Source organism: Procambarus clarkii, chromosome 58 (assembly GCF_040958095.1).
Source record: "Procambarus clarkii isolate CNS0578487 chromosome 58, FALCON_Pclarkii_2.0, whole genome shotgun sequence".
Classification (NCBI taxonomy): domain Eukaryota; kingdom Metazoa; phylum Arthropoda; class Malacostraca; order Decapoda; family Cambaridae; genus Procambarus; species Procambarus clarkii.
The window spans coordinates 24566679-24594522 of NC_091207.1; the positions used below are offsets into that span (position 1 = coordinate 24566679).

At 43.4% G+C, this 27844-nt stretch overlaps 1 protein-coding gene across 1 annotated transcript in view; it reads right to left on the reverse strand.

Annotated features, from left to right (window-relative positions):
- LOC123768007 (histone-lysine N-methyltransferase 2D) overlaps positions 1–27844 on the reverse strand; it is a 263037-nt gene that overhangs the window by 61868 nt on the left and 173325 nt on the right. The window contains exons 13-17 of the mRNA XM_069306790.1: positions 20649–20757; positions 18413–19151; positions 18068–18100; positions 14034–14315; positions 5518–5684 (exon numbers count right to left, since the gene is read on the reverse strand). Coding sequence (XP_069162891.1) covers positions 5518–5684; positions 14034–14315; positions 18068–18100; positions 18413–19151; positions 20649–20757 — 1330 coding nt within the window. The remainder of the gene's footprint in view (positions 1–5517; positions 5685–14033; positions 14316–18067; positions 18101–18412; positions 19152–20648; positions 20758–27844) is intronic.

The following is a 27844-nucleotide window of genomic DNA, read 5'->3' on the forward strand; positions in this document are numbered from 1 at the left end:
CACACACATAAAGAGGCCTCGCGGCTCAGTGAACAACGCTCCGGGATCGTAGTCCTAAGGGCCCGGGTTCGATTCCCGGCCGAGCTAGACAGCTGGAACGAACTACTTCCTAGGGCTGTGTGTGTGTGTGTATGTGTGCACGCGCATGGTTAGAAATATATGTAATAAATATAATAGAGGGAAGAATATATTGGTTAGAAAGGCGGGGTCCAAGAGTTAATAGCTCGATTCTGTAGACACAAAAAGTAAATACAGATAGTAAATAAACACACATACATACACGCCTGGAGAGTTTCTGGTGGGTCTGGAACATGTTTAATATAAGAAAATCAGCATAGGAGCCTTGAGAGGGGGATTCGAACCAGCACATTTGGTACTCCCAAGCTATAGCGGCCCCCTAGACCACCACACCACCACACGGTAAAAAGCAAATGCAATTTGGGATTCGGCTGAATCCACTAGGGATCCTCAGGCTCCCAACCGTAACACAAACTAGGAGTTTCACATATCGAAAGGGTCCCTCTAGCTTGGTGGTGAGGCAGTTCATCTCCAACACTTCTCGCTAAATGCACAAAATATTGTTCATTTGGAGTTTGCTTTTGTGCGAACAGTTCCACTCATGAACAATCAATAGACTTTTTTTTTAATTCACTTAATAAAGGCAAAAATATTGAAGCAATTTCGGAGTTTCGCTCTGAAATTTGTACGTGTTTTGAGCATTGTTAAGTAATTGTCGTAGACCAAAGTAATCTAAACTTGATTTGACAGTCTCCGTGGTGTAGTGGTAAGACACTCGCCTGGCGTTCCGCGAGCGCTATGTCATGGGTTCGTATCCTGGCCGGGGAGGATTTACTGGACGCAATTCCTTAACTGTAGCCTCTGTTTAACGCAACAGTAAAATGTGTACTTGGATGAAAAAACGATTCTTCGCGGCGGGGATCGTATTCCAGGGACCATAGGATTAAGGACCTGCCCGAAACGCTACGCGTACTAGTGGCTGTACAAGAATGTAACAACTCTTGTATATATCTAAAAAAAAAAAAAAAAAAAAAAAAAAAAAAAAAAAAAAAAAAAAAAAAAAAAAAAACTCTCGAGGTTTTTGTATTTTATTTCTTTAGCATTGTTAAAAAGCACTCTAGCGCCAATTCCACGCCTATTATATTACCCGGTAATTGATTTCAAATATCAACAACCCTATTTACAAGCCAGTATTTACCCAGATCTTTCCTGGATTTAATCTTATCCAATACTTATCCATTGGTTCGTGCTCTATTTTTGTGTTGGTATATTTAAAATCTTATTGATATATTTTTGTTGTAATACCCTTTTATCCATTTAAATTGCTTTAGTAAAGTCCCCCCCCCTCTCAGGGTCACTATTGTACCATAATTGAACAACATACCAGTATTTACCCAGGTCAGAAAAGACCCGGGGTAAATACTTGCTCTGAGACACGGGTGTTGATATATGTGACAAATTACCGGGCAGCATAATAGAATGGGAACCGCTGGATAGTTTCAAGCGAAGGTTAGACGTATATATGAGAAAGAGTTTGGGGGGCGATACTCAGGAGCAGCCTAGCATGGACATGGAACCTTCTACAGCTTTCTTTATTCCTGTGTCTTAAGAAATAATAATAAGTGCGTAGCATTTCTCGTATAAATCAATAAAGTCCTTTAAATTTCGTAAATTCAGTAAATTATAAATGTACAAACATTTATGAATACAAATTGTGGATTGATTGACAAATAAAAACACGAACCAAGACGCACAGATTGAATAAACTTAGGTTCAGAAAAGACCTGGGGTAAATACTGGTCTTTTTTTATATTTACCAGGGTAAATACTGGTCGATAATAACATTTTTATGTAACAAGATACCCAATTATAGAACAGACTTAGGGGGGGGGGGATATGATTATTCCTTAGGCAAGACATAAATATGTGCGTTTGGGAGCTGCCGCCTTGCTCTGGCCAAGAGCTCTCTCTTGGCGGAGGTGGGACAGTTTCTTACACTATAACTGTCAAATATGTTCAGTTTTGTATAGCATTGACGAAGGCTTAACGCTTAAGAGTTATGCTGATGAAGCATTATATACCTTGGCCCTCGAATATACCGATATGCGCTTCTACGTCTTTTTTAATATGAATATTTTGTATGCCACAATCGAAACCCCGTATAATTGACCCCATTACTAATTTCCGACAGCATATTGTTAGGGATGCCAGAGTGGGTGCCGGTCACAACATTTGGCCCACCTGTCTGGGTCAATTCGGCATAGGGAGGATGAATGAGAACGGGCAACGTCTGCTAGAACTCAGCTGCCTTCATGGTCTCTATATCACCAACATGTTCTTCGGCACAAAGCCTCTACACCGAGTATCTTGGAGACACCCTAGATCCAAGCACTGGCACCAGCTTGACCTGATTCTTACCAGGCGTGCAAGTCTACCCAGCGTCAAGATTACGCGTAGCTACCAGAGTGCTGTCTGTGACACCGACCACTCCCTGGTGTGTAGTAGGGTCAAGATGCAACCAAAGAAGATTCATCACTCGAAAAAGGCGGGCAGACCTCGCATCGACACCACCAAGACCCGCAACCAGGACACGGTGGAAGATTTTGCATGTGTGCTCGAAGAAGCTCTCCCTGGCCCAGCTGGGGTCACTGTCTGTAAAATTGGGAGCACTTCAGAGACGCTGTGTTCAACACTGCCATTTCCACCTTTGGCAAGAAGACCAGCAGGTCGGCAGACTGGTTCGAGGCTCACTCGGAAGAGATGACACCTGTCATCGAAGAGAAATGCCTTGGCAGCCTACAAAGCCTATCCCAAGTCAGCGCAACTTACAGATCCTTCGGGCCGTCTGCTGCACAGTGCAGCAGAGCGCCAGGTGATGTGCCAACAACTATTGGCTCCAGCTCTGCTCCCAGATACAGACTGCAGCGGATACAGGCAATGTAAGGGGAATGTATGACGGCATCAAGCAGGCCCTCGGCCTGCTTGATGCCGGAAGGCCGCTCCTCTGAACTCTGCCACTGGCGAGGTGATTCAGGACCAGACACTGCAGCTGAAGCGCTGGGTCGAGCACTACTCTGAGCTATACGCCAGGGACAATGTGGTCACCGAAGACGCCCTGAGCGCCATTGAGTGCCTGACTGTGTTAATGGAGCTCGACAGCAAACCGACCCTCCAAGAACTCAGCGATGCCCTGGACTCCCTTGCTTCTGGCAAAGTTCCTGGCAAAGATGGCATTCCTGCTGAGACCTTGAAGTGCTGCGGAGGTAGCCTGCTCATGGAGCTGCATGAAATTCTCTGCCTCTGCTGGGAAGAAGGAGAGGTGCCACAGGACATGAGGGATGCCAACATCGTCACACTGTATAAGAATAAAGGTGACAAGGGCGACTGCAACAACTACCGTGGAATCTCCCTCCTCAGTATTGTCGGAAAGCTGTTTGCTCGAGTCACACTGAAGAGACTCCAAGTACTTGCAGAGAGAGTCTATCCAGAATCACAATGCGGATTCAGAGCTGACAGGTCCACCATCGACATGGTCTTTTCCCTCAGACAACTGCAGGAGAAATGCAGGGAACAGAAGCAGCCACTCTCCGTAGCCTTTTTAGATCTGACGAAGGCCTTCGACCTCGTCAGCAGGGATGGCCTGTTCAAGATCTTCCCCAAGATCAGATGCCCACCCAGGCTCCTTAGCATCATCAGATCTTTCCATGAGAACATGAGGGGCACCATGGTCTTTGATGGCCTAACATCAGACGCCTTTGACATCCGAAGTGGAGTAAAGCAGGGCTGCATACTGGCTCCAACCCTATTCGGGATTTTCTTCGCAGTTATGCTGCAGTACGCCTTCGGATCTGTCACGGAAGGCATTTACCTCCGGACCAGGTCGGATGGAAAGCTCTTTAACCTTGCCAGGCTGAGAGCCAAGACGAAGGTTCGGCTGAGGTGTCTGCGCGACTTCCTTTTTGCCGACGACGCAGCAGTCACTGCCCACTCAGCCGAAGACCTCCAATGGCTCATGACCCGCTTCAGCGAGGCCTCTCAGGCTTTCGGACTCACCATCAGCCTGAAGAAAACACAAGTCATGGGACAAGGAGTGGACTCCCCACCTGATATCGGCATCTCCGATTCCAAACTGGATCGTGTACCTGGGCTCCACAATCTCTGACTCCCTCTCTCTTGATACGGAGCTAAACAAACGCATCGGTAAGGCATCTACTACCATGTCCAGACTGACAAAGAGAGTGTGGGCCAACAATAGGCTGACTGAGTATACTACGATTCAGGTTTACAGAACCTGTGTCCTGAGCACTCTCCTTTATGGCAGTGAGTCTTGAACACTCCGCGCCCGTCAGGAAAGACAGCTGAATGCCTACCACATGCGCAGCCTTCGACACATCTTGGACATCACCTGGCAGGACAAGGTGACAAACAACAACGTCTTGGGGAGAGCAAGAATCACCAGCATGTACACAATGCTGAAACAGAGACGAATGCGCTGGCTCGGGCACGTTGAGCGAATGGGCGACGGCAGGATCCCGAAGGATCTCCTGTACGGAGAGCTGATGCAGGGAAAGCGTCCAACAGGCAAGCCCCAGCTACGGTACAAAGACGTATGTAAGAGGGACCTGAAAGCCATGGACGTCGATCTTGCTATGTGGGAAACATTGGCTGCAGACCGTTCAGCCTGGGGACAGTCTGTTCAAATGGTCTCTCTCCAAGTTCGAGGAGACACTTGCCAAGGAATCGGAGGCAAAGAGACAGAGAAGGAAAGCCGGTAGCCAGGAAGACACCAGAATCGGACTTCGTTTGTGCTCGTTGTGGGATGGACTGCCACTCTCGGATTGGCCTCATCAGTCACACCAGACGCTGCACCAGGATTGACAACTAGGGCGCAACTCCATAGTCTCCCGAGACTGAAGGATGCTTACTACTACTATTGTTAGGGATCGATGATTAGCATACACTGGTAGGAACCGCGTAATGATTTAGTTTTGTAATTTGAAATAGATGTGACTGTTGGACTAGAGAGGAGACTATTCATCACTGGTAATATATACCGTGTACCTCTGTACATCTATCATGCCGGAGAATGCAGAGATTGGATGAACGACTCGCTGGGGATAGCACAAACCAACGAAGGATGAACGCCGTCAAGGAAAGGTACAAACATCATCAAATTCTAATTTCAACGTTTGTGTACAAGTGCCAGAGGAGCGCTATATATATATTGGCCAGTCGCTGAACAGGAGAGAGTCACTATTCAGTACGAATATGGTGCCTGAAAATTCTATACTCACCCGACAGGTCAATATAAAGGGAGTGAGGACGTTTCGATCCGTCCTGGATCATTTCATAATCCGTCTTGATAATGAATAGTCCAGGACGGTCCGAAACATCGTTCCTCCCTTTGTTATCACGTGTGTGGTTCTAATATTATCAATAGTTTGCATAGATAAATTTAAAAAAAGGTTGCAAATTTGTGTTATATGCAAATTGACTGACCTGGAATGCCCAAAGCAGATCCTGGACGTGCAGGCAATGTGATGTCAGGCATCTTGGAGATATTGGCGAGGTTGGTCATACTGGAGGAGGGCCTGGTCATGGATAGGGGCCCGCCCATCCTGCAGGAGGACGACCCATCTAGGGACGACTGGCGCGACATCTGAGACCTGAACCGGGGCCAGAACGTCCACTGCTCAGTCATTATTACCCCGTTAAACTCTACCGTGTAACTAGTCATTAGAGGAAGATGACTGTAAGCTGACTAAGACATTTACTAATGACAGAAAAATGTTTTTATGTGAATCAAAACAACACGTCAAAGATGATATACAAAAATGCTGAAGATTGTATCGTTATTAGGTTAAGTTGAATTACAATGTAGGTAAATGGGCTTGACAGCAAGATGTATATCTAGATGTTATTATATATATAGATCTTAAGTTTAAAACTAGCAAGGAGAGGTTCCTGATATTCCTAATACCAAATGACACTGAGGTTGATCCGTATTCGTGAATACACTAATGTGAGACAACATTCAACCGGTGAGGAACGCATTTTTGGGATAATTGCCCTAAAAAAAAAACTGAATATAGAGCGTCTGCTTCTCTGGGGCTGATGAAGTGCAAAGCCTGCCATTAGAGGCGGCACTCTGCTCGACTGGCCATCTGCTCAAGTGGCACTCTTATATAATCCTCGACATTAACAAATGTTAATGATACTAGGTTACATTGCTACATTTGACGTGTGTGTGTGTGTGTGTGTGTGGGTGTTCAGAGCATTATGTGACCTGGAGACGATACCACAAACCAAATACGACAGCCTGAAATAAATTCACTAATTTACCAAAGGAGTTTACATCCCAAAACTTAACCTCGATATTCCAATGCACGTTTTCTCCTCAGGTTATTTAACATCTTAAAGATAAGTCATGCACATTTCTCCTTACGAAGGAACTACCTTTTTTTCGGCATATTAGGTATAAAATCACGATTTTTTTTCCTGAAATTCACATTCAAGAGGCGTCCCAATAGCCCAGTAGATCTAACAATTCCATTAATGCTGTCATGCATATAATTTCAAACAGATAATCTCTACGGTGCAGAAATATTATGATGCGAGACATGAAATGAAGCAAATTGAGCCATTCAACAGCTGGGGTTTTTCTTTTTTCTATTTTTTTTTAATGTGGGTGACTATTATCTCTGTAAAAACTATTTTCTCTGAAAAAAAAGATGGCAAACTAAAACAAATTTCAGTAATGGTGAAGAGAATAATGCACAGCCTATAAGGAGCATTATATCATGAAACTGTATTTCTATTGGATGATGTGTAAAATGAAATCACAATAGCATGAAATATCAGAACAGAACGGTGCAATTGAATCAACGTGAGACCCCCCTAGACACACGCACGTACGTTGACCTGACCACACACTAGAAGGTGAAGGGACGACGACGTTTCGGTCCGTCCTAGACCATTCTCAAGTCGATGAGAATGGTCCTGGACGGACCGAAACGTCGTCGTCCCTTCACCTTCTAGTGTGTGGTCTGGTCAACATGCTTCAGCCACGTTATTGTGACTCCTCGCCTGCACACGCACGTACGTTTATGTCCGAAAATAGAATGCCCTTATCTTGAGATCTTGAGGTTATCTTGAGATGATTTCGGGGCTTTAGTGTCCCCGCGGCCCGGTCCTCGACCAGGCCTCCACCCCCAGGAAGCCGCCCGTGACAGCTAACTCCCAGGTACCTATTTACTGCTAGGTAACAGGGGCATTCAGGGTGAAAGAAACTTTGCCCATTTGTTTCTGCCTCGTGCGGGAATCGAACCCGCGCCATAGAATTACGAGTCCTGCGCGCTATCCACCAGGCTACGAGGCTTAACTGCAATATATTAAATATAGGCATATATTTAGGGAACTTCCTCAAAATAGCAGGTAAAACTTAAGCAAAGAAACAAGCTGTACTGTAAGAAAAAAAACACACACAGTCTCATACTAATGTTACTTTGCCAAACGTATGCTAAAGCTGACGATTTGACAACTACGCTAAAGCAGCAGCAGCAGCAGCAGCAGCAGCAGTAGCAGCAGCCAGCTGCTCAGACAGCTGTACACCCAAGTGTCAGCTTATCAGACGTGGGATCACTTGATTGTTTCAAGCGTAGGCTAGATATGTATATAAATGAGTTTAGGGTGGATATAAAAAGAAGGCCAACAGGTCTTCTGTAGTTTCCTTGAGTCTTAGGTTATTATAACCTCATCTCTCTAAAATGTTCTTCAATAACATCTTGGTTCAAAGCTAATCTTCCTCAGAGCGTCATTAAGAACGCGACACAATAGCCTAATAACCAGCCAAGAAGCATATATTTATTTATTTCAAGGATATTCCTGCACGGGCCCTAAGCCTCTGGCTGACCCACTAAGTCTTACTTGTTTCTTGTCATTGCACGAGTAATTATGACTCGTATAATCGCTTCGGTAAGATTATGGCCAATGTGTTTTAACAACTTCTTCTGCTCTGTTGAATCATTGTTAAAATGTTTTTTGGTTTGTAACTCTGCACTGTGGTATTAGATAATGTTCCAGTAGTCTGTCGGGCCAGGAAATGTACTTTAATCCTTAACTAAACCCTCAATGTATATATAAAGAGAAGCGTGTATACTTTATATATATATATATATATATATATATATATATATATATATATATATATATATATATATATATATATATATATATATATATATATATATATATATATAATTCATTGTACTGGTATATCTCCGTCTCGGTTTTTTGGTGCTCATCAAGTGATCATCACTTCACCACAGATGGTTATGTATTTTGGGATCGACTTATATCACCTATATGAGCTAAAACTATGAAACTCGGACTCTAAATTTGGCGGTCGTCTATGCTGAAAGTCGCCTTATCCGCATATATATATATGTCGTACCTAGTAGCCAGAACGCACTTGTCAGCCTACTATGCCGGGCCCGATTTGCCTAATAAGCCAAGTTTTCCTGAAATAATATATTTTCTCTATTTTTTTTCTTATTAAATGATAAAGCTACCCATTTCATAATGTATGAGGTCAATTTTTTTTTATTGGAGTTAAAATTAACGTAGATATATGACCGAACCTAACCAACCCTACCTAACCTAACCTAACCTATCTTAATAGATTAGGTTAGGTAAGGTAGCTGAAAAAGTTAGGTTAGGTTAGGTTAGGTAGGTTAGGTAGTCGAAAAACAATTAATTCATGAAAACTTGGATTATTAGGCAAATCGGGCCTTGTATAGTAGGCTGAGAAGTGCGTTCTGGCTACTAGGTACGACATATATACATATATATATATATATATATATATATATATATATATATAAAATATGCATTAGTATCCACAAACGAAGATGAAACGATAATTCCGAACGTTTTCTGGTTTCAACACATTTTCAGGGAATACAGAGAGAAAGAGAGAAATAGAATAATTGATGAAGTTTAAGACACCCAAGAGATGGCACGGGCATGAATAGCCCGTAAGAGAAATAGACATGAGTTTGGGGTTTCGCAACCACCCTTACACCTGGATAGATTAAGATATTATGCGGTATTATGTTTATGGAACTTAATCTACCCAGGTGTAGGGGAGGGGGGGTTGATGAATCACAAACTCGTATCTATTTTTCTTACGGGCTATACAATCCCTTGCCACGTATATATGTATACCTGACACAGGAATTCATTATTAATTCACGGAATTAATAATGAATAACGCGAATGATTACTCATTCCCGTGCCACTTAATATATATATATATATAAATATATATTAAGCTTATACACAAAAATGAGGTGAGATTTAGGATGAAAAGTACAATCATATTCCAGTGTAAAATAAGATTTTTTGACTCGTGGAATAGCCAAAGGCACAGCTTAAAATATACACACTGCATGCTAAACACAGAACTTACAACTCAAACCCCCAATCAATTGCTTGAAAAACACATAAATCATTCCTTACATGTTGTTTGTCGGTATACAAAGATCTAATAAGCAACTTATTACCTGATACTTACGCTGAGGTAAACAACAGGAAAGATAAGAGTATGCTGATGGGTACTTACGAACTGTAAATGGAAAGATAGAGGTTTGCAAGGGTAGTTTATATACGGTTGGGTATACATAAACAAAACAAAAATGGTGAGACTTAGATGGCTAAGATTACGCGTCAACACTCTCCGTAGTTAGGCCCCGAGACGTTTAAGGATGGTTTAGATGTTTGATCTCCCAAATCTCCCCCTGCGAACACAACACGTCACCACAACGTGTATTGTTCGTTGTAGTTACGTTATATGTTTACTAGGAACTGAACTTTGCTACTAAGATCTGTCTCAGTGGACGCAATATTCCAAGAGTGGCGTTGGTTCCATGTTCAATGAACGTTATCAACGTTGACGACGTTTATTAGACGTAGAATCACCGTTGTCAACCTTGACGACGTTGATTAGACGTAGAATCACCGTTGTCAACCTTGACGACGTTGATTAGACGTAGAATCACCGTTGTTAACCTTGACGACGTTGATTAGACGTAGAATCACCGTTGTCAACCTTGACGACGTTGATTGGTCCTTGACTTACGTTTGTTCTTGGATATTGTGCCACGAGGATCTGTTGACCAGACCACACACTAGAAAGTGAAGGGACGACGACGTTTCGGTCCGTCCTGGACAATTCTCACAATCGACTTAAGAATGGTCCAGGACGGACCTAAACGTCGTCGTCCCTTCACTTTCTAGTGTGTGGCTTGGTCAACATATTTCAGCCACATTATTGTGACTCCTCGTCTGCACCAAGATCTCTCTCGCTGTCTCACTCCGTCCGGTAACAGATAAGACTGGACTAGAATAATATCAAAATCTTGGCACATAAAGTCGTTCCTCTTCTAAGTTGTCCGCGGAGGGCCGGACGACTCAAACAGAAAACGGAACAGTACGTCACTTTTGTGAGTCGATTTCATTTTAAATTACGTCCACATTTGGCCATAGTGCGCATACCAGCCAAAAGTGACGTTATTTTTAAGAGGACGGGTTGTGCTGGGCGCGTCAAGCTGGCTAGTCTTACAACCCGTCCTCTTAAAAATAACGTCACTTTTGGCTGGTATGCGCACTATGGCCAAATGTGGACGTAATTTAAAATGAAATCGACTCACAAAAGTGACGTACTGTTCCGTTTTCTGTTTGAGTCGTCCGGCCCTCCGCGGACAACTTAGAAGAGGAACTTTCAATTTACGTTTTTCATAACGTTTTGAAACTTTATGAGAATTTCCTGCCAACCTAACCTATCAGAGGACCCTTAACTTACTGTTGTTGAAAAAAAAATCCCAAATTTATTTTCAATTTATTTTAATTTTCATATTACGTCCATATTCGGCCATACGGGTAAACGGCCAAAAGCGACGTTCTTTTTAAGAGGACAGGTTGCCCAGCAAACCCACAATGTTGCTACAAAAGTTGCTGTTTTTTTGTACTATTTTTACGTTGTTGTAACGTTATAATTCTTTGGCTTAGACTGGTCGGTACAGTCACGCCCTTTGTTGTTTACAGGGTCGGGGTTCGATCCCCGATACACCAAGTACTTGGGTACCGTTCCTTCCCTCCGTCATTATATCCCAGCTCCTTCTCCAAGTATCCCTGGCAACTGCTATATATAGTCATACTGACTGAGTGCTTTCACAAAATTACCTTACCTTACTTAGCTTTTAGTCTATCTCGTATCCAGTCTAAGTGATAGATAGTCATACTAACAGCGCTTTCTCCTGATAATTACAACACTGTAGCCCCTGTAAAAACCTTGTTACGATATTGTTGTTAGGCCGGGTGTTTGCTGGGCTGCTATCCATCCACGACTCAGGCAGGTGGTAAAGATTGCTTGATAAAAATTAAAAGCCCCCGAAGAGGTGGCACGGGCATGAATAACCCGTAAGAGGCAGGTGAAGTTTGACGCGTAAGAAATATTGGCTACGTGAGGATTCTACACTGGGGCCCACAAGGAGGCGTGAGAAGTGTGAGAGGACGAAGAGAGAGAGAAGGGGGAAGAGGCATCACAGAGAGCTTGTGCAAAACAACCACTGACATTAGGTATACAAGCAAGGCATAACTGAAAGAACGCTCCACATTGAGGTACCATACAATGTTCATATGCAGATGCGAAAATACTTGCAAAATGCTCTCTTTCACACTCGCAAAAATATGTATATGTTTACACAATGAAATCCCATTAGTATGAGTTCAGTTCCACCACATTGCTCCAAAACTATTATGTATATGTATGATACTCATAAAAATTGCGCAGGATGAATAATTATAATAATAAACCATGCAACGAAATGAAAAAATATGTCTTGAATTCTTTCATGAATTAATTATATGGTTCTAGTGTACCTCATCTGGATACTACAAAAACCGGAATATTAAGGGCTTAGGGGCAAGAGACCAAGAGCTGGAGCTCAGTTCCTGCAACTAGATGAGCACAAACGCAAAACAGACAGCACACACACAGACACAAGCTCACACACACACACTGTACCAATCATATCAGACTTTTTCCAAGTATGCGTTCTAGTATTTCCTCTGCTTTCTTTGTAACTCAATCAGCATTAGTATTTCATACCTTTAGGCTTTCCCTTTACGGGCAAACTCACTTGGTCTGGACAAAATATTGCAGTCAATGGCTAGATTTACGATCCTGATTTGAATCGATCAATGGCTAGATTTACGATCGTGATTTGGATCGATCAATGGCTAGATTTACGATCCTGATTTGAATCGATCAATGGCTAGATTTACGATCGTGATTTGGATCGATCAATGGCTAGATTTACGATCCTGATTTGGATCGATCAATGGTTGGATTTACGATCCCGATTTGGATCGATCAATGGCTAGATTTACGATCTTCCTCAGTGATGTGGATGATTCTATGAAGATTTAATAAGCCATCTCTGGATCAGGGAACAGCACTATCAAAGCCAGAGAAGATCAGCTTTTGTTTATGATTCTCTTCTCTTTGCCCTGAGAATGCTATGGTCAGCAAGGTCGTCGAGGCCTTAGCCGACGTTAGGCAAAATATCTCAATCATAGAATGTGGAATACAGACAAGCTGGTCGCTTGTATTCTCCATCTCGATCGACTGGATGAACAGCGTGAGTTTTGAACAAAATTCTAACTAGAACAATATTCAAGTTTGCTGGTCATCAGATGTCTTGATCGTTGTTGGATTCTATATCAGATCTCGTATATAAGACTGTAAGATTTCTTACATAATTGTTACTTCTTAACACGGTAAATTCACGTTTCTTCTCCTTGATTTTGCCTGTCTAGCTGTCTAATGCAATAACTCCTAACCCGTCTATTTTGTCATAGTTGTTATACCTGATATTTCCTTTTATTTCTGACTTGCACATGCGCTCTTCACCTTAACTAAAGGTGTCCTTCCTGACACCCTTCTGGGTCATCTTCCTGTCACTTTTTGTGATTCATCTTCCTCTCACACTAGTGACTCATCTTCCTCTCACCTTAGTGATTCATCTTCCTCTCACACTAGTGACTCATCTTCCTCTCACCTTAGTGATTCATCTTCCTCTCACCCTAGTGATTCATCTTCCTCTCACCCTAGTGATTCATCTTCCTCTCACCCTAGTGACTCATCTTCCTCTCACCCTAGTGACTCACCTTCCTCTCACCCTAGTGACTCACCTTCCTCTCACCCTAGTGACTCACCTTCCTCTCACCCTAGTGACTCATCTTCCTCTCACCCTAGTGACTCATCTTCCTCTCACCCTAGTGACTCATCTTCCTCTCACCCTAGTGACTCATCTTCCTCTCACCCTAGTGACTCACCTTCCTCTCACCCTAGTGACTCATCTTCCTCTCACCCTAGTGATTCATCTTCCTCTCACACTAGTGACTCACCTTCCTCTCACCCTAGTGACTCACCTTCCTCTCACCCTAGTGACTCACCTTCCTCTCACCCTAGTGACTCATCTTCCTCTCACCCTAGTGACTCACCTTCCTCTCACCCTAGTGACTCACCTTCCTCTCACCCTAGTGACTCATCTTCCTCTCACCCTAGTGACTCACCTTCCTCTCACCCTAGTGACTCATCTTCCTCTCACCCTAGTGACTCACCTTCCTCTCACCCTAGTGACTCATCTTCCTCTCACCCTAGTGACTCATCTTCCTCTCACCCTAGTGACTCACCTTCCTCTCACCCTTGTGATTCATCTTCGCGTTCATGTGGCACCTGAGTCCTCATGTTGTGTGAGTGATCAACCTATAGATTACGTGAAGCAGCGCCATTGTCTCCACCCAATGTAGCAGCGTTCTTTCAGTTGCGGATTTGACAACAAACGGGTGTTATTGGTTATGTGTAGACGGCTTTAATAGTACCCCCTGGCCGAACGCGTTTGTCCATTACGGCTTTAAGGCATCAAACGTTGTCTACCTCTTCCTCCTACCTGACTCTGTCCTTGGCGTTGTATCCGAACGCGTTCTTTTTATGCGAAGGAAGAGGCGCGGCCTCCTGATCCGGCGGCAGGAGGGGAAGCTTGCGACGGATTCTCAAGCTCTTCTGACTGTCTGTTTCGCTCATGGTGTCCGAGGAGTCGTCTCGGAGGCCTCTGGGTGTTCCGGCCGGAGTGCTCGGCGTGCCGGTCAGCATGGCCAGCGTGGCGTTGACGCCGGCCAGGCTGTACTCTTCTGGTGACGCCAGCTGGTCCGTCGATGACCGCAGACGCGCCCTGCGGCAGAGAAAGGAGGATAAGGAGAGCTTTGCCCCGGTGTAAGGTAATGACAGCCGGCTGACTGTACTATGATATTTGATATAGTAAAGGTGAACCTCTCTGTCTCTGTCTCTCTCTCACTCTCTCTCTGTCTCTCTCTTTCTCTCTCTGTGTGTCTCTCTCTCTGTCTCTCTCTCTCTCTCTCTCTCTGTCTCTCTCTTTCTCTCTCTGTGTGTCTCTCTCTCTGTCTCTCTCTCTTTCTCTCTCTGTGTCACTCTTTCTCTCTCTCTCTCTCTCTCTCTCTCTCTCTCTCTCTCTCTCTCTCTCTCTCTCTCTCTCTCTCTCTCTCTCTCTCTCTCTCTCTCTCTCTCTCTCTGTCGCTCTCTCTCTCTCTCTCTCTCTCTCTCTCTCTCTCTCTCTCTCTCTCTCTCTCTCTCTCTCTCTCTCTCTCTCTCTCTCTCTCTCTCTCTCTCTCTTTATGCTTGTCAGGGTCATGGTGTTATGTGTTGCATTAGGTTATCGAAAATGGTGATATTTAGACTGAAAAAAAGTTAATTGTATTTCCAGTTGTGAAAGACTAACGACTGAGCTTGGGTCAATTTAACAGCTCTTTTGGAAGTGAACTATTTTATGGGTCGTGAGCTACCCCTATGGGTTGTGAATCACTCTATGGGTCGTGAGCAACCCCTATGGGTTGTGAATCACTCTATGGGTCGTGAGCAACCCCTATGGGTTGTGAATCACTCTATGGGTCGTGAGCTACCCCTATGGGTTGTGAATCACTCTATGGGTCGTGAGCAATCCCTATGGGTTGTGAATCACTCTATGGGTCGTGAGCAACCCCTATGGGTTGTGAATCACTCTATGGGTCGTGAGCAATCCCTATGGGTTGTGAATCACTCTATGGGTCGTGAGCAACCCCTATGGGTTGTGAATCACTCTATGGGTCGTGAGCTACCCCTATGGGTTGTGAATCACTCTATGGGTCGTGAGCAACCCCTATGGGTTGTGAATCACTCTATGGGTCGTGAGCTACCCCTATGGGTTGTGAATCACTCTATGGGTCGTGAGCAATCCCTATGGGTTGTGAATCACTCTATGGGTCGTGAGCAACCCCTATGGGTTGTGAATCACTCTATGGGTCGTGAGCAATCCCTATGGGTTGTGAATCACTCTATGGGTCGTGAGCAACCCCTATGGGTTGTGAATCACTCTATGGGTCGTGAGCTACCCCTATGGGTTGTGAATCACTCTATGGGTAGTGAGCTACTCTATATGTCGTGAGCCTCTCTATGTGTTGTAGATTACTCTATAGGTTTTACCTGTCCAAGTGAGTGTGCAGTATTTTTGCACCCACAGCATGGTGTATCAGGCCCATGGTATATCTACTATATGCCGCACCTAGCCATATCTTAACATGTGTAACTATGGTATATCTATCAGGATATTCGCCACCATCTCACTAAGCCAATACATTTATTTCCGTGAGAAACCATTAAAATATCTAATTAGGCTTTAATCATTTATGATAAAATTGCAACGTCTATTATGAGTAGATGTGTGTGTGTGTGTAATTACTGAAGTGTAATTACCTAAGTGTAGTTACAGGATGAGAGCTAAGCTCGTGGTGTCCCGTCTTCCCAGCACTCTTTGTCGTATAACGCTTTGAAACTACTGACGGTTTTGGCCTCCACCACCTTCTCGCTTGTGTTGTTCCAACCGTATACCACTTTGTTTGCATAAGAAAAGAGGTTGTGTGTGTGTGTGTGTGTGTGTGTGTGTGTGTGTGTGTGTGTGTGTGTGTGTGTGTGTGTGTGTGTGTGTGTGTGTGTGTGTGCCTATACACCCCTATTTGTACTCAGCTATTTGTGCCTCCAGGATCGAGTTCAAGCTTTTGGACCCCGCTTTTCTAGTCGTTGGTTGTCTAACGCAGTTACTCCTGGCCTATTTGCATATTATGTCTGTTTTTAACGTTATGAATGGAGTTAGCCTCTACAACCTGCTCCATTAGGTCATTCCATTTACTCACTACCCTCACGCTAAAAGAAAAACTTTCTAACATCTTTATGACACATCTGAGTCTTAAGATTTCATACGTGTCCCCCTTGTTCTGTCGTTATTCGTTGTAAACATGTCCTCTGTTTGCACTTTCTTCCTCCTCTCCTTTCCTCCACTTCCTCTTTCTTTGTACTCACCTAGTTATGCTTGCGGGGGTTGAGCTCCGACTCTTTGGTCCCGCCTCTCAACTGTCAATCAACTGATGTACAGATTCCTGAGCTTATTGGGCTCTATCATATCTATACTTGAAACTGTGTATGGAGTCAGCCTCCACCACATCACTGCCTAATGTATTTCATTTGTCAACTACTCTGACACTAAAAAAATTCTTTGTAATGTCTCTATGGCTCATTTAGGCACTCAATTTTCACCTGTGTCCGCTAGTGCGTGTGCCCCTTGTGTTAAATAGTCTGTGTTTATCTACCCTATCTATTCCTTTGAGAGTCTTCTATGTGGTGATTATGTTTCCTCTAACTTTTCTGTCTTCCAGCGAAGTGAGGTTTAATTCTCATCGTCTCTCCTCGTAGCTCATACCTCTCAGTTCGGGTACTAGTCTCTTGGTAAACCTTTGATTGAAATGAAGTCTGGTGGCAAACCTTTGTGTGTGTGTGTGTGTGTGTGTACTCACCTAGTTGTGCTTGCGGAGGTTGAGCTCTGGCTCTTTGATCCCGTCTCTCAACCGTCAATCAACTGGTATACAGGTTCCTGAGCCTATTGGGCTCTATCATATCTACACTTAAAACTGTGTATGGAGTCAGCCTCCACCACATTACTTCCTAATGCATTCCATGTGTGTATGTGTGTGTGTGTGTGTGTGTGTGTGTGTGTGTGTGTGTGTGTGTGTGTGTGTGTGTGTGTGTGTGTGTGTGTGTCCAAGCGACTGTCATTGCATAAACACTTCACCATTCACCCTCCCGTCCCATACTTCATGCAGCAAGCCGCTCACACGGTTAAGTCACCATAAACAGCAAACAGCTATGCAGGTAAGTCACCAGCATAGCTTGAGCATACCAAACATCTATCAGCAGCATATCTAACCCAGACATCAACGTAACTGCCTGCCAGTACTGAAACTAATAGACTTAAAAAATTACTAAATATATATATATATATATATATATATATATATATATATATATATATATATATATATATATATATAATATATATATATATATATATATATATATATATATATATATATATATATATATATATATGTATATATATATATATATTGCTAAATACTAATATGCAAGAAGTCAGTCCCAATGGAACGTGGGACTTTTGAGAGGAAAAAATACTATATAAATATTATAAAATTTAAGAATATAGTCTGCATAACATGTAACATATTTACATGAACAAAAGTAATGTGTAGCTAGTGGTATGAGATGCATGCGACCTGAGTATCCTGATTTGATTCTACTTTAACAAGCATTATGTATACAGCAGGATTTCTGTTAATCCAAGATGGATATAAAATCTCCCTTTTTTTTTTTGTAATCCAAGGCAAAAATTAGTTACTCATGCTGCTAGCACATGCATTAACATCCTTAAAAAAAAACATAAAACTGATTGAGTAATGTATATAGGCAATTATTTTTTTTCTAGCATTGCGCGAGGAGCGACAAATTATAATTAATAACAAAAATAACTTTTTTTCTAAAACGTGACGAAATCTGAGATACAGAAATGTGCTAACTACTTACCCAACATCCTGCCTGCCTACGGACCTTGTGTTGCTAGCGATAGGATCGATGATTAGCATATTGTTGCAACGGTTTGTGTTCTCCCTAAAATATTCACACGGAGATGATATATGAATCTATTCATCCACGGTTATAATCCTTCATCATTTGAACGAAACGGAAACGGATCAACCTCACTGGCTTCTCAACAAACACACACAACCTAACCACAACCTAAATACAACGAAATACGTTGCTTCGACGTTGTGATTACGTCGCGCGTTTTGTTGGGATTGGTGCATAAGGGTCATATGTGTAAACAGAGAAAGAGAATGATCGCCTGTGTGGAGGGAAGGTTTTGTTTACCTCTGCAGTGAGGAGAGCGGCGACTCCGAGGTGGATATGGGCTGGCCGGGCATGATTAGCATGCGGGGCTTCGTGTCACTGGTCGCTATGGTAGACTGCTGCAGGAGGGCAGCGGTGGGCAGGCTGGTGGCCACCCGCCCCACGAATTTGTTGGCCATGTGTTGCTGCTGCTGCTGCTGCTGCTGCTGCTGCAGGTTCTGCAACTGCTGCAGTCCGCTCACGGTCGCCGCCGTCACGTCTTTTCTGATTGGAGTCGGAGATAACTTTCCTTGAGACATCAGCTGCTGCTGCAATGCTGCAGCTTGGTCCTGCCGTCGCATTTTCTTTAAATGCTGGGCTTGGTGTTGCAGTTGCATTTGTTGCAGCTGGAGCTGCTGTGCTGGCGTCATCTGCTGGAAGGGTAGAGACTGAGGCCCGACCTGCTGCTGGCCAGCGCTGACCATGACAGCCGGGTTCTGCAGCACCTGCCCACCGAACACAGACTGCTGCACGTTGGGACCAACGTGATTGGCCATCTGTGTGACCAGCTGTCCTGTTGAGGTGAGGACCTGTTGCTGGCCCACCACCTGACCCTGGGAATTCACCATCTGGCCCTGGGAGTTTATTGTGGTGCCCTGAGAGTTCATGAGCTGAGCCTGAGAGGTCAGCAGTTGCTGCTGCTGCTGCTGCTGCTGCTGTTGCTGCTGCGACGTTGGCAGATTGCCTTTATGCTCATCCTTAGGAGAGCTGCCCCCAAGACCTGAAAGCAAACACATAACAATTAAATCAAATTTACTTATTTAACTACATTGGATGCCAGAAAAGTGGTCCTCACCTTTCACACTCTTCTCTCTACGCTGTTCTCCTCTCCGTTTCATCTTCTCTCTGTTTATCTCGGACACAAAACCAAACGTTGAGAGAGAGAGAGAGAGAGAGAGAGAGAGAGAGAGAGAGAGAGAGAGGGAGAGAGAGAGAGAGAGAGAGAGAGAGAGAGAGAGAGAGAGAGAGAGAGAGAGAGAGAGAGAGAGAGACGCTGCTTCTAGTCAATATATTGTAGATTCAGGATGTTGTCGTGTACAGTAACCGGCATCATTTCGTGGACAAACGCTTCGTGCTTCGTGAACCAGGGTTTGAATCCCTCTCTCTATATTGAATTAAATCTTAAAATGAACTAGGAAAATAAACGTATCACGATCCTTTCCTAGTGCTATATAGTCGTAATGGCTTGGCCCTTTCTCCTGATAGTTCCCTTCCCTTCCCATTGAACCCCCCCCCCTCAGCGATTTCCCCCCCCCAACCCTTTGCTCCCCCCACAGCCCCCCCTGCCGGCATCTTCTGAGTTCCCATCTAATAAAAACTTGTCTCTATCTTCGCTTCAAAGGTCGAATCAATTGATGAATATAAATATCAGCATATATATATATATATATATATATATATATATATATATATATATATATATATATATATATATATATATATATATATATATATATATATATATATATTATATATATATATATTGGTAGCAGTCTTTCTTGTAAACATATATTATTAAATATGACCGAAAAAGTAAGATTTATAATTCTAACACGAATTTTCTCAATATTTCTTATATTTCTTTTCACTGTCGATGGTAATTGAAAAATCAATTCTCCAAAATTCATTTTTATTTCTAGTCTTTTCTGCCTTGTGTATCTGATTTCGAATCAGGTCTTGGCGATATTTTATCGTGAAGGCTTGATTCCTTGCTGCTGGGTCGTGCGTTTTAATATTAGTATATATATATATATATATATATATATATATATATATATATATATATATATATATATATATATATATATATATATATATATATATATATAAATATAGCAATCATTTAAACACGTATGGCACTTGGAGATATTAATAGGAGCTGCCTTGTATCGGCCAATAGGCCTTCTGCAGTTACCTTCTTTCTTATAATTCCTTTCCTCCACTTATTTTTGGTGGTCAGGTGATCTGCCCAGGCGGATATAAAGGTCTGATCAGCAATCTTATCCTCATTCTACTTTGCTCTGATGAAGGCGAATTAGCCGAAAACGCGTTAAGCATTTTCTATTTTTCATATGTGGTTATTCTGCATACTTGGATCAGTGTTTTTGTGATCATTGCTGCATATATATATATATATATATATATATATATATATATATATATATATATATATATATATATATATATATATATATATATAATATAAGCTTCAGCTTACCCAAGGCCCTGGTGAAGTCTGAGAGCATCCCACTGATGGAACTTTTTTGGTGCTGCTGTTGTTGAGTTCCAGTTCCGGGCCCCGACACGTTTGGAGACCCTTTTGTGTCCTGAGAAAGTGAACGTCTCTTATCAGTAACCAATATATCACCCTGATAAATGTATTTATTTTAATATTATATATACTGTATATATAATTGTGGTACAGATATACACAAAATGAGGTATATATATATATATATTTTTGGTTAGAGCATTATTTATATTAAAATTAATGCAATTTGCATGCGTTGGTCTGGAAATATTCGTATTACTTATAGTCAAATATTTAGGAGAAAGACATTCGCATACATTTGAAAATCTGCAATAGAGGAATCTGAAAGTAAACCAATATCTAAGCGCAAACAAGGTTATCATGCAACAAAATCATGGTCATCATGTAAACAAAAATATAAGTGTAGACAACTGAAGACTGTGCCTGAAAACTTGGGGAGAAAAAAAAGCGGTGCTTTGTTATTCTGATTACAAACAAAACTTGGATGGTCAAACCAACTTACAAACTAACAACATTACCCCTCTCTCCCCCCCCCCAAAAAAAAAAAAATACACCCGATAAATGCTAACATGATCAAGAACAAATACATTAACATACACACGTATATATATATATACACACAAATACAAGTAAACCAAACAGAACCAATGCGATATGACGAGAGAAAAACACCATACACGACATTAAACATGCAGAGGCGTTAGTTCTACTAGTGGCTCAGTAGACACAGACCCGGAGGGAGTAAGGGGGTGAAAACTGATATATATATTACCATACAAAAACACTATATCATTACACAATGGAATTACGATAGCGCGATATATCTAATGATAATATTTTGGAGCAGTGTGGTGGGATTGAACTTGCGTCTGGTGACCAGAGACGCGAGTTCAATTCCACTGCATTACTGCAAAGTATTTTCTCACTATATCATTATCATTCCTAGCCTACAGTATGCTTTGGCCTTAGCTAGATGCAATGAGGGGGGTTAGAATGGTTAGTTTCAACACAAATATTGTTAGTAATTCCATAATCCTTTTCATCCTTGAACTTAAAATAATTGAGAGGGTGGGGGTACAATTCGTCTTTACTGTGTGTAGCCAATATCTTAGAAGGTCCTGGATGTGTCTTCCTGGTATAATCATCTTGGTAACTACTGTATTGGCTGGTTAGGGAACTACATTTGTTGTTCATAGCGTGTGTTATAGCGATCTATAGAAGTAATTAAGGTGTTGCCCATGGTTAAGACGTTGTCCATTTGAACAGGTAAATTTTTTTTTCATATTTTACAAGTATTTAAATATGTGTTTTTAAATCGCATGTGATATATATGAATATGATAAGTGCATGCCTGATAGGAGGCCTGGTCGACGACCGGGCCGCGGGGACACTAAGCCCCGGAAGCACCTCAAGGTAGGTATGCCCGAACATATTGCAAATAGGATTAATTACAGCAAACAAAATTTGTATCAATGTTGCAGAGGTGAATTAGTCATTCTAGGAAGACCAAAACCACACATTCTGCAATAATTTTTTTATTATGGAATAGAATTTTGTAATTATTGTCTGTCATTCAAGTATTACAGTTACGAAGCAACTATGACAGAACTATACATTCACTAGGAAATAGTTTGTGTGCAATATAAAGTCAGCACAACCGGTGATCAATACCTTGAAGGGGGCGGCAGATTCTACTAAACAACACAAGTGGGCTGAAAAGTATTCAGAAGGACTCGAAAGGGGGCTGAAGAGGGCTCAATAGAATTAAATCAAAACAAAAATCAAAGGGTTGAAAAACACTCAAAAGGACTCGAAAGGGTTTGCGAAAGGATCAAATTCTTTCAGGATTGTGATCAAGCACGTAGATGATTGTTTGAAAGAAAAGAAGTAGATGCTGAAGAAACTGTAATACGTGATATATATATATATATATATATATATATATATATATATATATATATATATATATATATATATATATATGTTTACAGGTGTTTTTATACCTTGCAATCATGAGATGATTCATATATTGAAGTCTATAGGTGTTGTCAGATCATACACATTACTGAGATAATACTTGACCGCTGTAGTAATGTTCGATATACGATTTACTTAATGTACGTATACTAATTCAAGCACCCCATAGGATAGTTTGAGATTTAGTACCAAGCTAGCAGGATGATAGCTTGCTGCTAGGATGAAAGTCCCTAGGAGCGAGCTAGGAGGATGACAGCTTGATGCAAGGATGAAAGTCCCTAGGAGCGAGCTAGGAGATGATAGCTTGCTGATAGGATGAAAGTCGTTAGGAGCGAGCTAGGAGAATGACAGCTTGCTGCTAGGATGAAAGTCGCTAGGAGCGAGCTAGGAGATGATAGCTTGCTGATAGGATGAAAGTCGCTAGGAGCGAGCTAGGAGATGATAGCTTGCTGATAGGATGAAAGTCGCTAGGAGCGAGCTAGGAGAATGACAGCTTGCTGCTAGGATGAAAGTCGCTTGGAGCGAGCTAGGAGAATGACAGCTTGCTGCTAGGATGAAAGTCGCTAGGATGATGACAGCTAGGATGAAAGTCGCTAGGATGATGACAGCTTACAACACAAACGAAAGTGTCTGTGGCGTTTAGGGGACACTTTCGCCCTCCCAAAAGCCCGCGATTTTGGTTGGCTTCGAGCCCCTTGGCAGGGAGGATCGACTAGGCACCAAATCTTAACTATTCACCCAGCGGTAATTGGGGACCTCGTTGTAAACCGATTGACGGGTCGTGTTCCAGGGAGAGGGGGGGACACGATTTGGGAAAGGCAAGGGGAAAACGCTTATAAGACTTTCTAGCAGGAGACAGGTGTTGTCTTCTCATTTATACACCTGTGGAGGAGGGGAATTATCGGGGGAAAGCGCCATTATATAGCACTTGGAAGGGATCAGGATAAGGATTTGGGATGGGACGGGGGGAAAGGAATGGTGCCCAACCACTTGTGGACGGTCGGGGATTGAACGCCGACCTGCATGAAGCGAGACCGTCTGTAAAAGAGAGAGAGAGAGAAAAAAAAAAAGAACCTCAATAGGCCTAGAGATGTTTGAAGGATAGCATAACCCTGCAGGTTGTATTATCAGTTCTGTATATTCCAGGGCATCAAGGAACCCCTTGTATCCTGGTGCCCTTGTACCTTTGTACCCTGGTGTCCTTGTACTTTTGTATCCTGGTATCCTGGTGCCCTTGTACCCTGGTGCCCTTGTACCTTTGTACCCTGGTGTCCTTGTACCTTTGTATCCTGGTATCCTGGTGCCCTTGTACCCTGGTGCCCTTGTACCTTTGTACCCTGGTGTCCTTGTACCTTTGTATCCTGGTGTCCTTGTACCTTTGTATCCTGGTATCCTGGTGCCCATGTACCCTGGTGCCCTTGAAACCTGGTGTCCTTGTAGCTTTGTACCCTGGTGCCCTTGTAGCTTTGTACCCTGGTACCATGGTGCCCTTGTACCCTGGTGCCTGGTACTTTGGTGCCTTGAGTCTCTGGTGCCCTGATGGCCTGTTATTCATGCCCCAGAGTTACCAATAGATGCCCACCACTGCTACTACTGCTATATTCTGGTTGTGTACGGTACCTGTTGGAACAATGGTGGTGTGGTATACCTGTTGGAACAATGGTGATGTGGTATACCTGTTGGAACAATGGTGGTGTGGTATACCTGTTGGAACAATGGTGGTGTGGTATACCTGTTGGAACAATGGTGATGTGGTATACCTGTTGGAACAATGGTGGTGTGGTATACCTGTTGGAACAATGGTGGTGTGGTGTACCTGTTGGAACAATGGTGGTGTGGTATACCTGTTGGAATAATGGTGGTGTGGTATACATGTTGGAACAATGGTGGTGTGGTGTACCTGTTGGAACAATGGTGGTGTGGTATATCTGTTGGAACAATGGTGGTGTGGTATGCCTGTTGGAACAATGGTGGTGTGGTATATCTGTTGGAACAATGGTGGTGTGGTATACCTGTTGGAACAATGGTGGTGTGGTATATCTGTTGGAACAATGGTGGTGTGGTATATCTGTTGTAAATTGTCTGTGACTTTGCCGAAGCGCTCATTGTAGCAAAAAAACGCCATGTACGACAAATAAATTTGTACTATATACTGTATAATCGATATATTAGGGTGTTTTAAACAGTATTAAACACTGTATAGGCGATGTTAGGGTGTTTTATACAGTACCGAACACTGCAGAGGGAATGTTAGGAATACAAGACGAATAATGTTATCCAGTACACTACAGCTGTATTTAATAAAGGGATGTCGATCCCCCAGCCGACACACGATGCATCACAACGTTAGTTTCACTGATTTACCATTACTACAATGTTGTTTGTGACGTAATAACGTTTTTAAACGTTGCGGTTACGTTATTTCCTGGGATGGTTTGTGTGTGTGTGTGTGTTTATCTGCGTTGGTAGTTTGACGAGGGATGAAAACATCGTTTGTTTGGTTTGTTTTTATTGCTTGTTTCCTGAAACACATGTTTTATAGTCTCCTAATTGTACTCGCCTACTCGTATTTGTTTGGGATTAACTACGGCTCTTGGGCCTCGCCTCTCAATCTTCAATCGAGTTCTAGTTTTGTAAATAAGGAGTATTTTTACTATACTCCTATATGCCTACCCATGTAATTTGTAGCTTTCTTGAGTAGCAATGCTGCCAACAGCTGTAGTAAGCTGTAGAAGTGTTACCAACTGTTGTAGGTAGCTGTGGCAGAATTGCCAAAAGTGGCAGTATAGTATCATGGTGATCAATGTTGGTTTGAGAGTTGATCACAGTGCCAGGTGTGGTCTGATGGTTGACCACAGTGCCAGGTGTGGTCTGATGGTTGATCACAGTGCCAGGTGTGGTCTGATGGTTGATCATAGTGCCAGGTGTGGTCTGATGGTTGATCACAGTGCCAGGTGTGGTCTGATGGTTGATCACAGTGCCAGGTGTGGTCTGATGGTTGATCACAGTGCCAGGTGTGGTCTGATGGTTGATCACAGTGCCAGGTGTGGTCTGATGGTTGATCACAGTGCCAGGTGTGGTCTGATGGTTGATCATAGTGCCAGGTGTGGTCTGATGGTTGATCACAGTGCCAGGTGTGGTCTGATGGTTGATCACAGTGCCAGGTGTGGTCTGATTGTTGATCACAGTGCCAGGTGTGGTTTGATGGTTGATCACAGTGCCAGGTGTGGTCTGAGGGTTTATCACAGTGCCAGGTGTGGTCTGAGGGTTGATCACAGTGCCAGGTGTGGTCTGAGGGTTGATCACAGTGCCAGGTGTGGTCTGATTGTTGATCACAGTGCCAGGTGTGGTCTGAGGGTTTATCACAGTGCCAGGTGTGGTCTGAGGGTTGATCACAGTGCCAGGTGTGGTCTGAGGGTTGATCACAGTGCCAGGTGTGGTCTGATTGTTGATCACAGTGCCAGGTGTGGTCTGATGGTTGATCACAGTGCCAGGTGTGGTCTGAGGGTTTATCACAGTGCCAGGTGTGGTCTGAGGGTTGATCACAGTGCCAGGTGTGGTCTGATGGTTGATCACAGTGCCAGGTGTGGTCTGAGGGTTTATCACAGTGCCAGGTGTGGTCTGAGGGTTGATCACAGTGCCAGGTGTGGTCTGATGGTTGATCATAGTGCCAGGTGTGGTCTGATGGTTGATCACAGTGCCAGGTGTGGTCTGATGGTTGATCACAGTGCCAGGTGTGGTCTGATGGTTGATCACAGTGCCAGGTGTGGTCTGATGGTTGATCACAGTGCCAGGTGTGGTCTGATGGTTGATCATAGTGCCAGGTGTGGTCTGATGGTTGATCACAGTGCCAGGTGTGGTCTGATGGTTGATCACAGTGCCAGGTGTGGTCTGATTGTTGATCACAGTGCCAGGTGTGGTCTGATGGTTGATCACAGTGCCAGGTGTGGTCTGAGGGTTTATCACAGTGCCAGGTGTGGTCTGAGGGTTTATCACAGTGCCAGGTGTGGTCTGATGGTTGATCACAGTGCCAGGTGTGGTCTGATGGTTGATCACAGTGCCAGGTGTGGTCTGATTGTTGATCACAGTGCCAGGTGTGGTCTGATGGTTGATCACAGTGCCAGGTGTGGTCTGAGGGTTTATCACAGTGCCAGGTGTGGTCTGAGGGTTTATCACAGTGCCAGGTGTGGTCTGATGGTTGATCACAGTGCCAGGTGTGGTCTGATGGTTGATCACAGTGCCAGGTGTGGTCTGATGGTTGATCACAGTGCCAGGTGTGGTCTGATGGTTGATCACAGTGCCAGGTGTGGTCTGAGGGTTGATCACAGTGCCAGGTGTGGTCTGAGGGTTGATCACAGTGCCAGGTGTGGTCTGATGGTTGATCACAGTGCCAGGTGTGGTCTGATGGTTGATCACAGTGCCAGGTGTGGTCTGAGGGTTGATCACAGTGCCAGGTGTGATGAGTAGTGCTGGCCACAGTGCCGGGTGTGGTCTGAGGGTTGATCACAGTGCCAGGTGTGATGTGTAGTGCTGGCCACAGTGCCGGGTGAAAGCCACATGGCTTCATGACTGTTCAAGAGAACAGACAATCGCTCCCAGCTCTTTAAACTAACAGTACTGAGCGTCACACAGTATAAGGTACGGTGACGGTAGTAAATCCCGTGGTATAAGGTACAGAGATAGTATAGTGGTGTGTCCTACAACATAAGGTACAGTGAGAATGCAGTGGAGTATCTCACAGTACAGTAGTGATATTCAGTAGTAGTACAGTAGTATCGTACCCCCCAATATCACTGTAACACACTAACGAACAGTGATAGATGAGTAGAGTAGCCCACAGTAGCCCCAGTGTTATCTTCAGTCCTGAAGCGTACATGTGGCAGTGTAGCCCCCAGCCCTGGATATAAGATTAGTGTAGCCCCCAGCCCTGGATATAAGATTAGTGTAGCCCCCAGCCCTGGATATAAGATTAGTGTAGCCCCCAGCCCTGGATATAAGATTAGTGTAGCCCCCAGCCCTGGATATAAGATTAGTGTAGCCCCCAGCCCTGGATATAAGATTAGTGTAGCCCCCAGCCCTGGAGATATGTAGCAGTATAATCCCCAGCCCTGGATATTATGTGTAGGTTGATGCTATGGTACATTGATAGTGTTTATGTGGTTGGA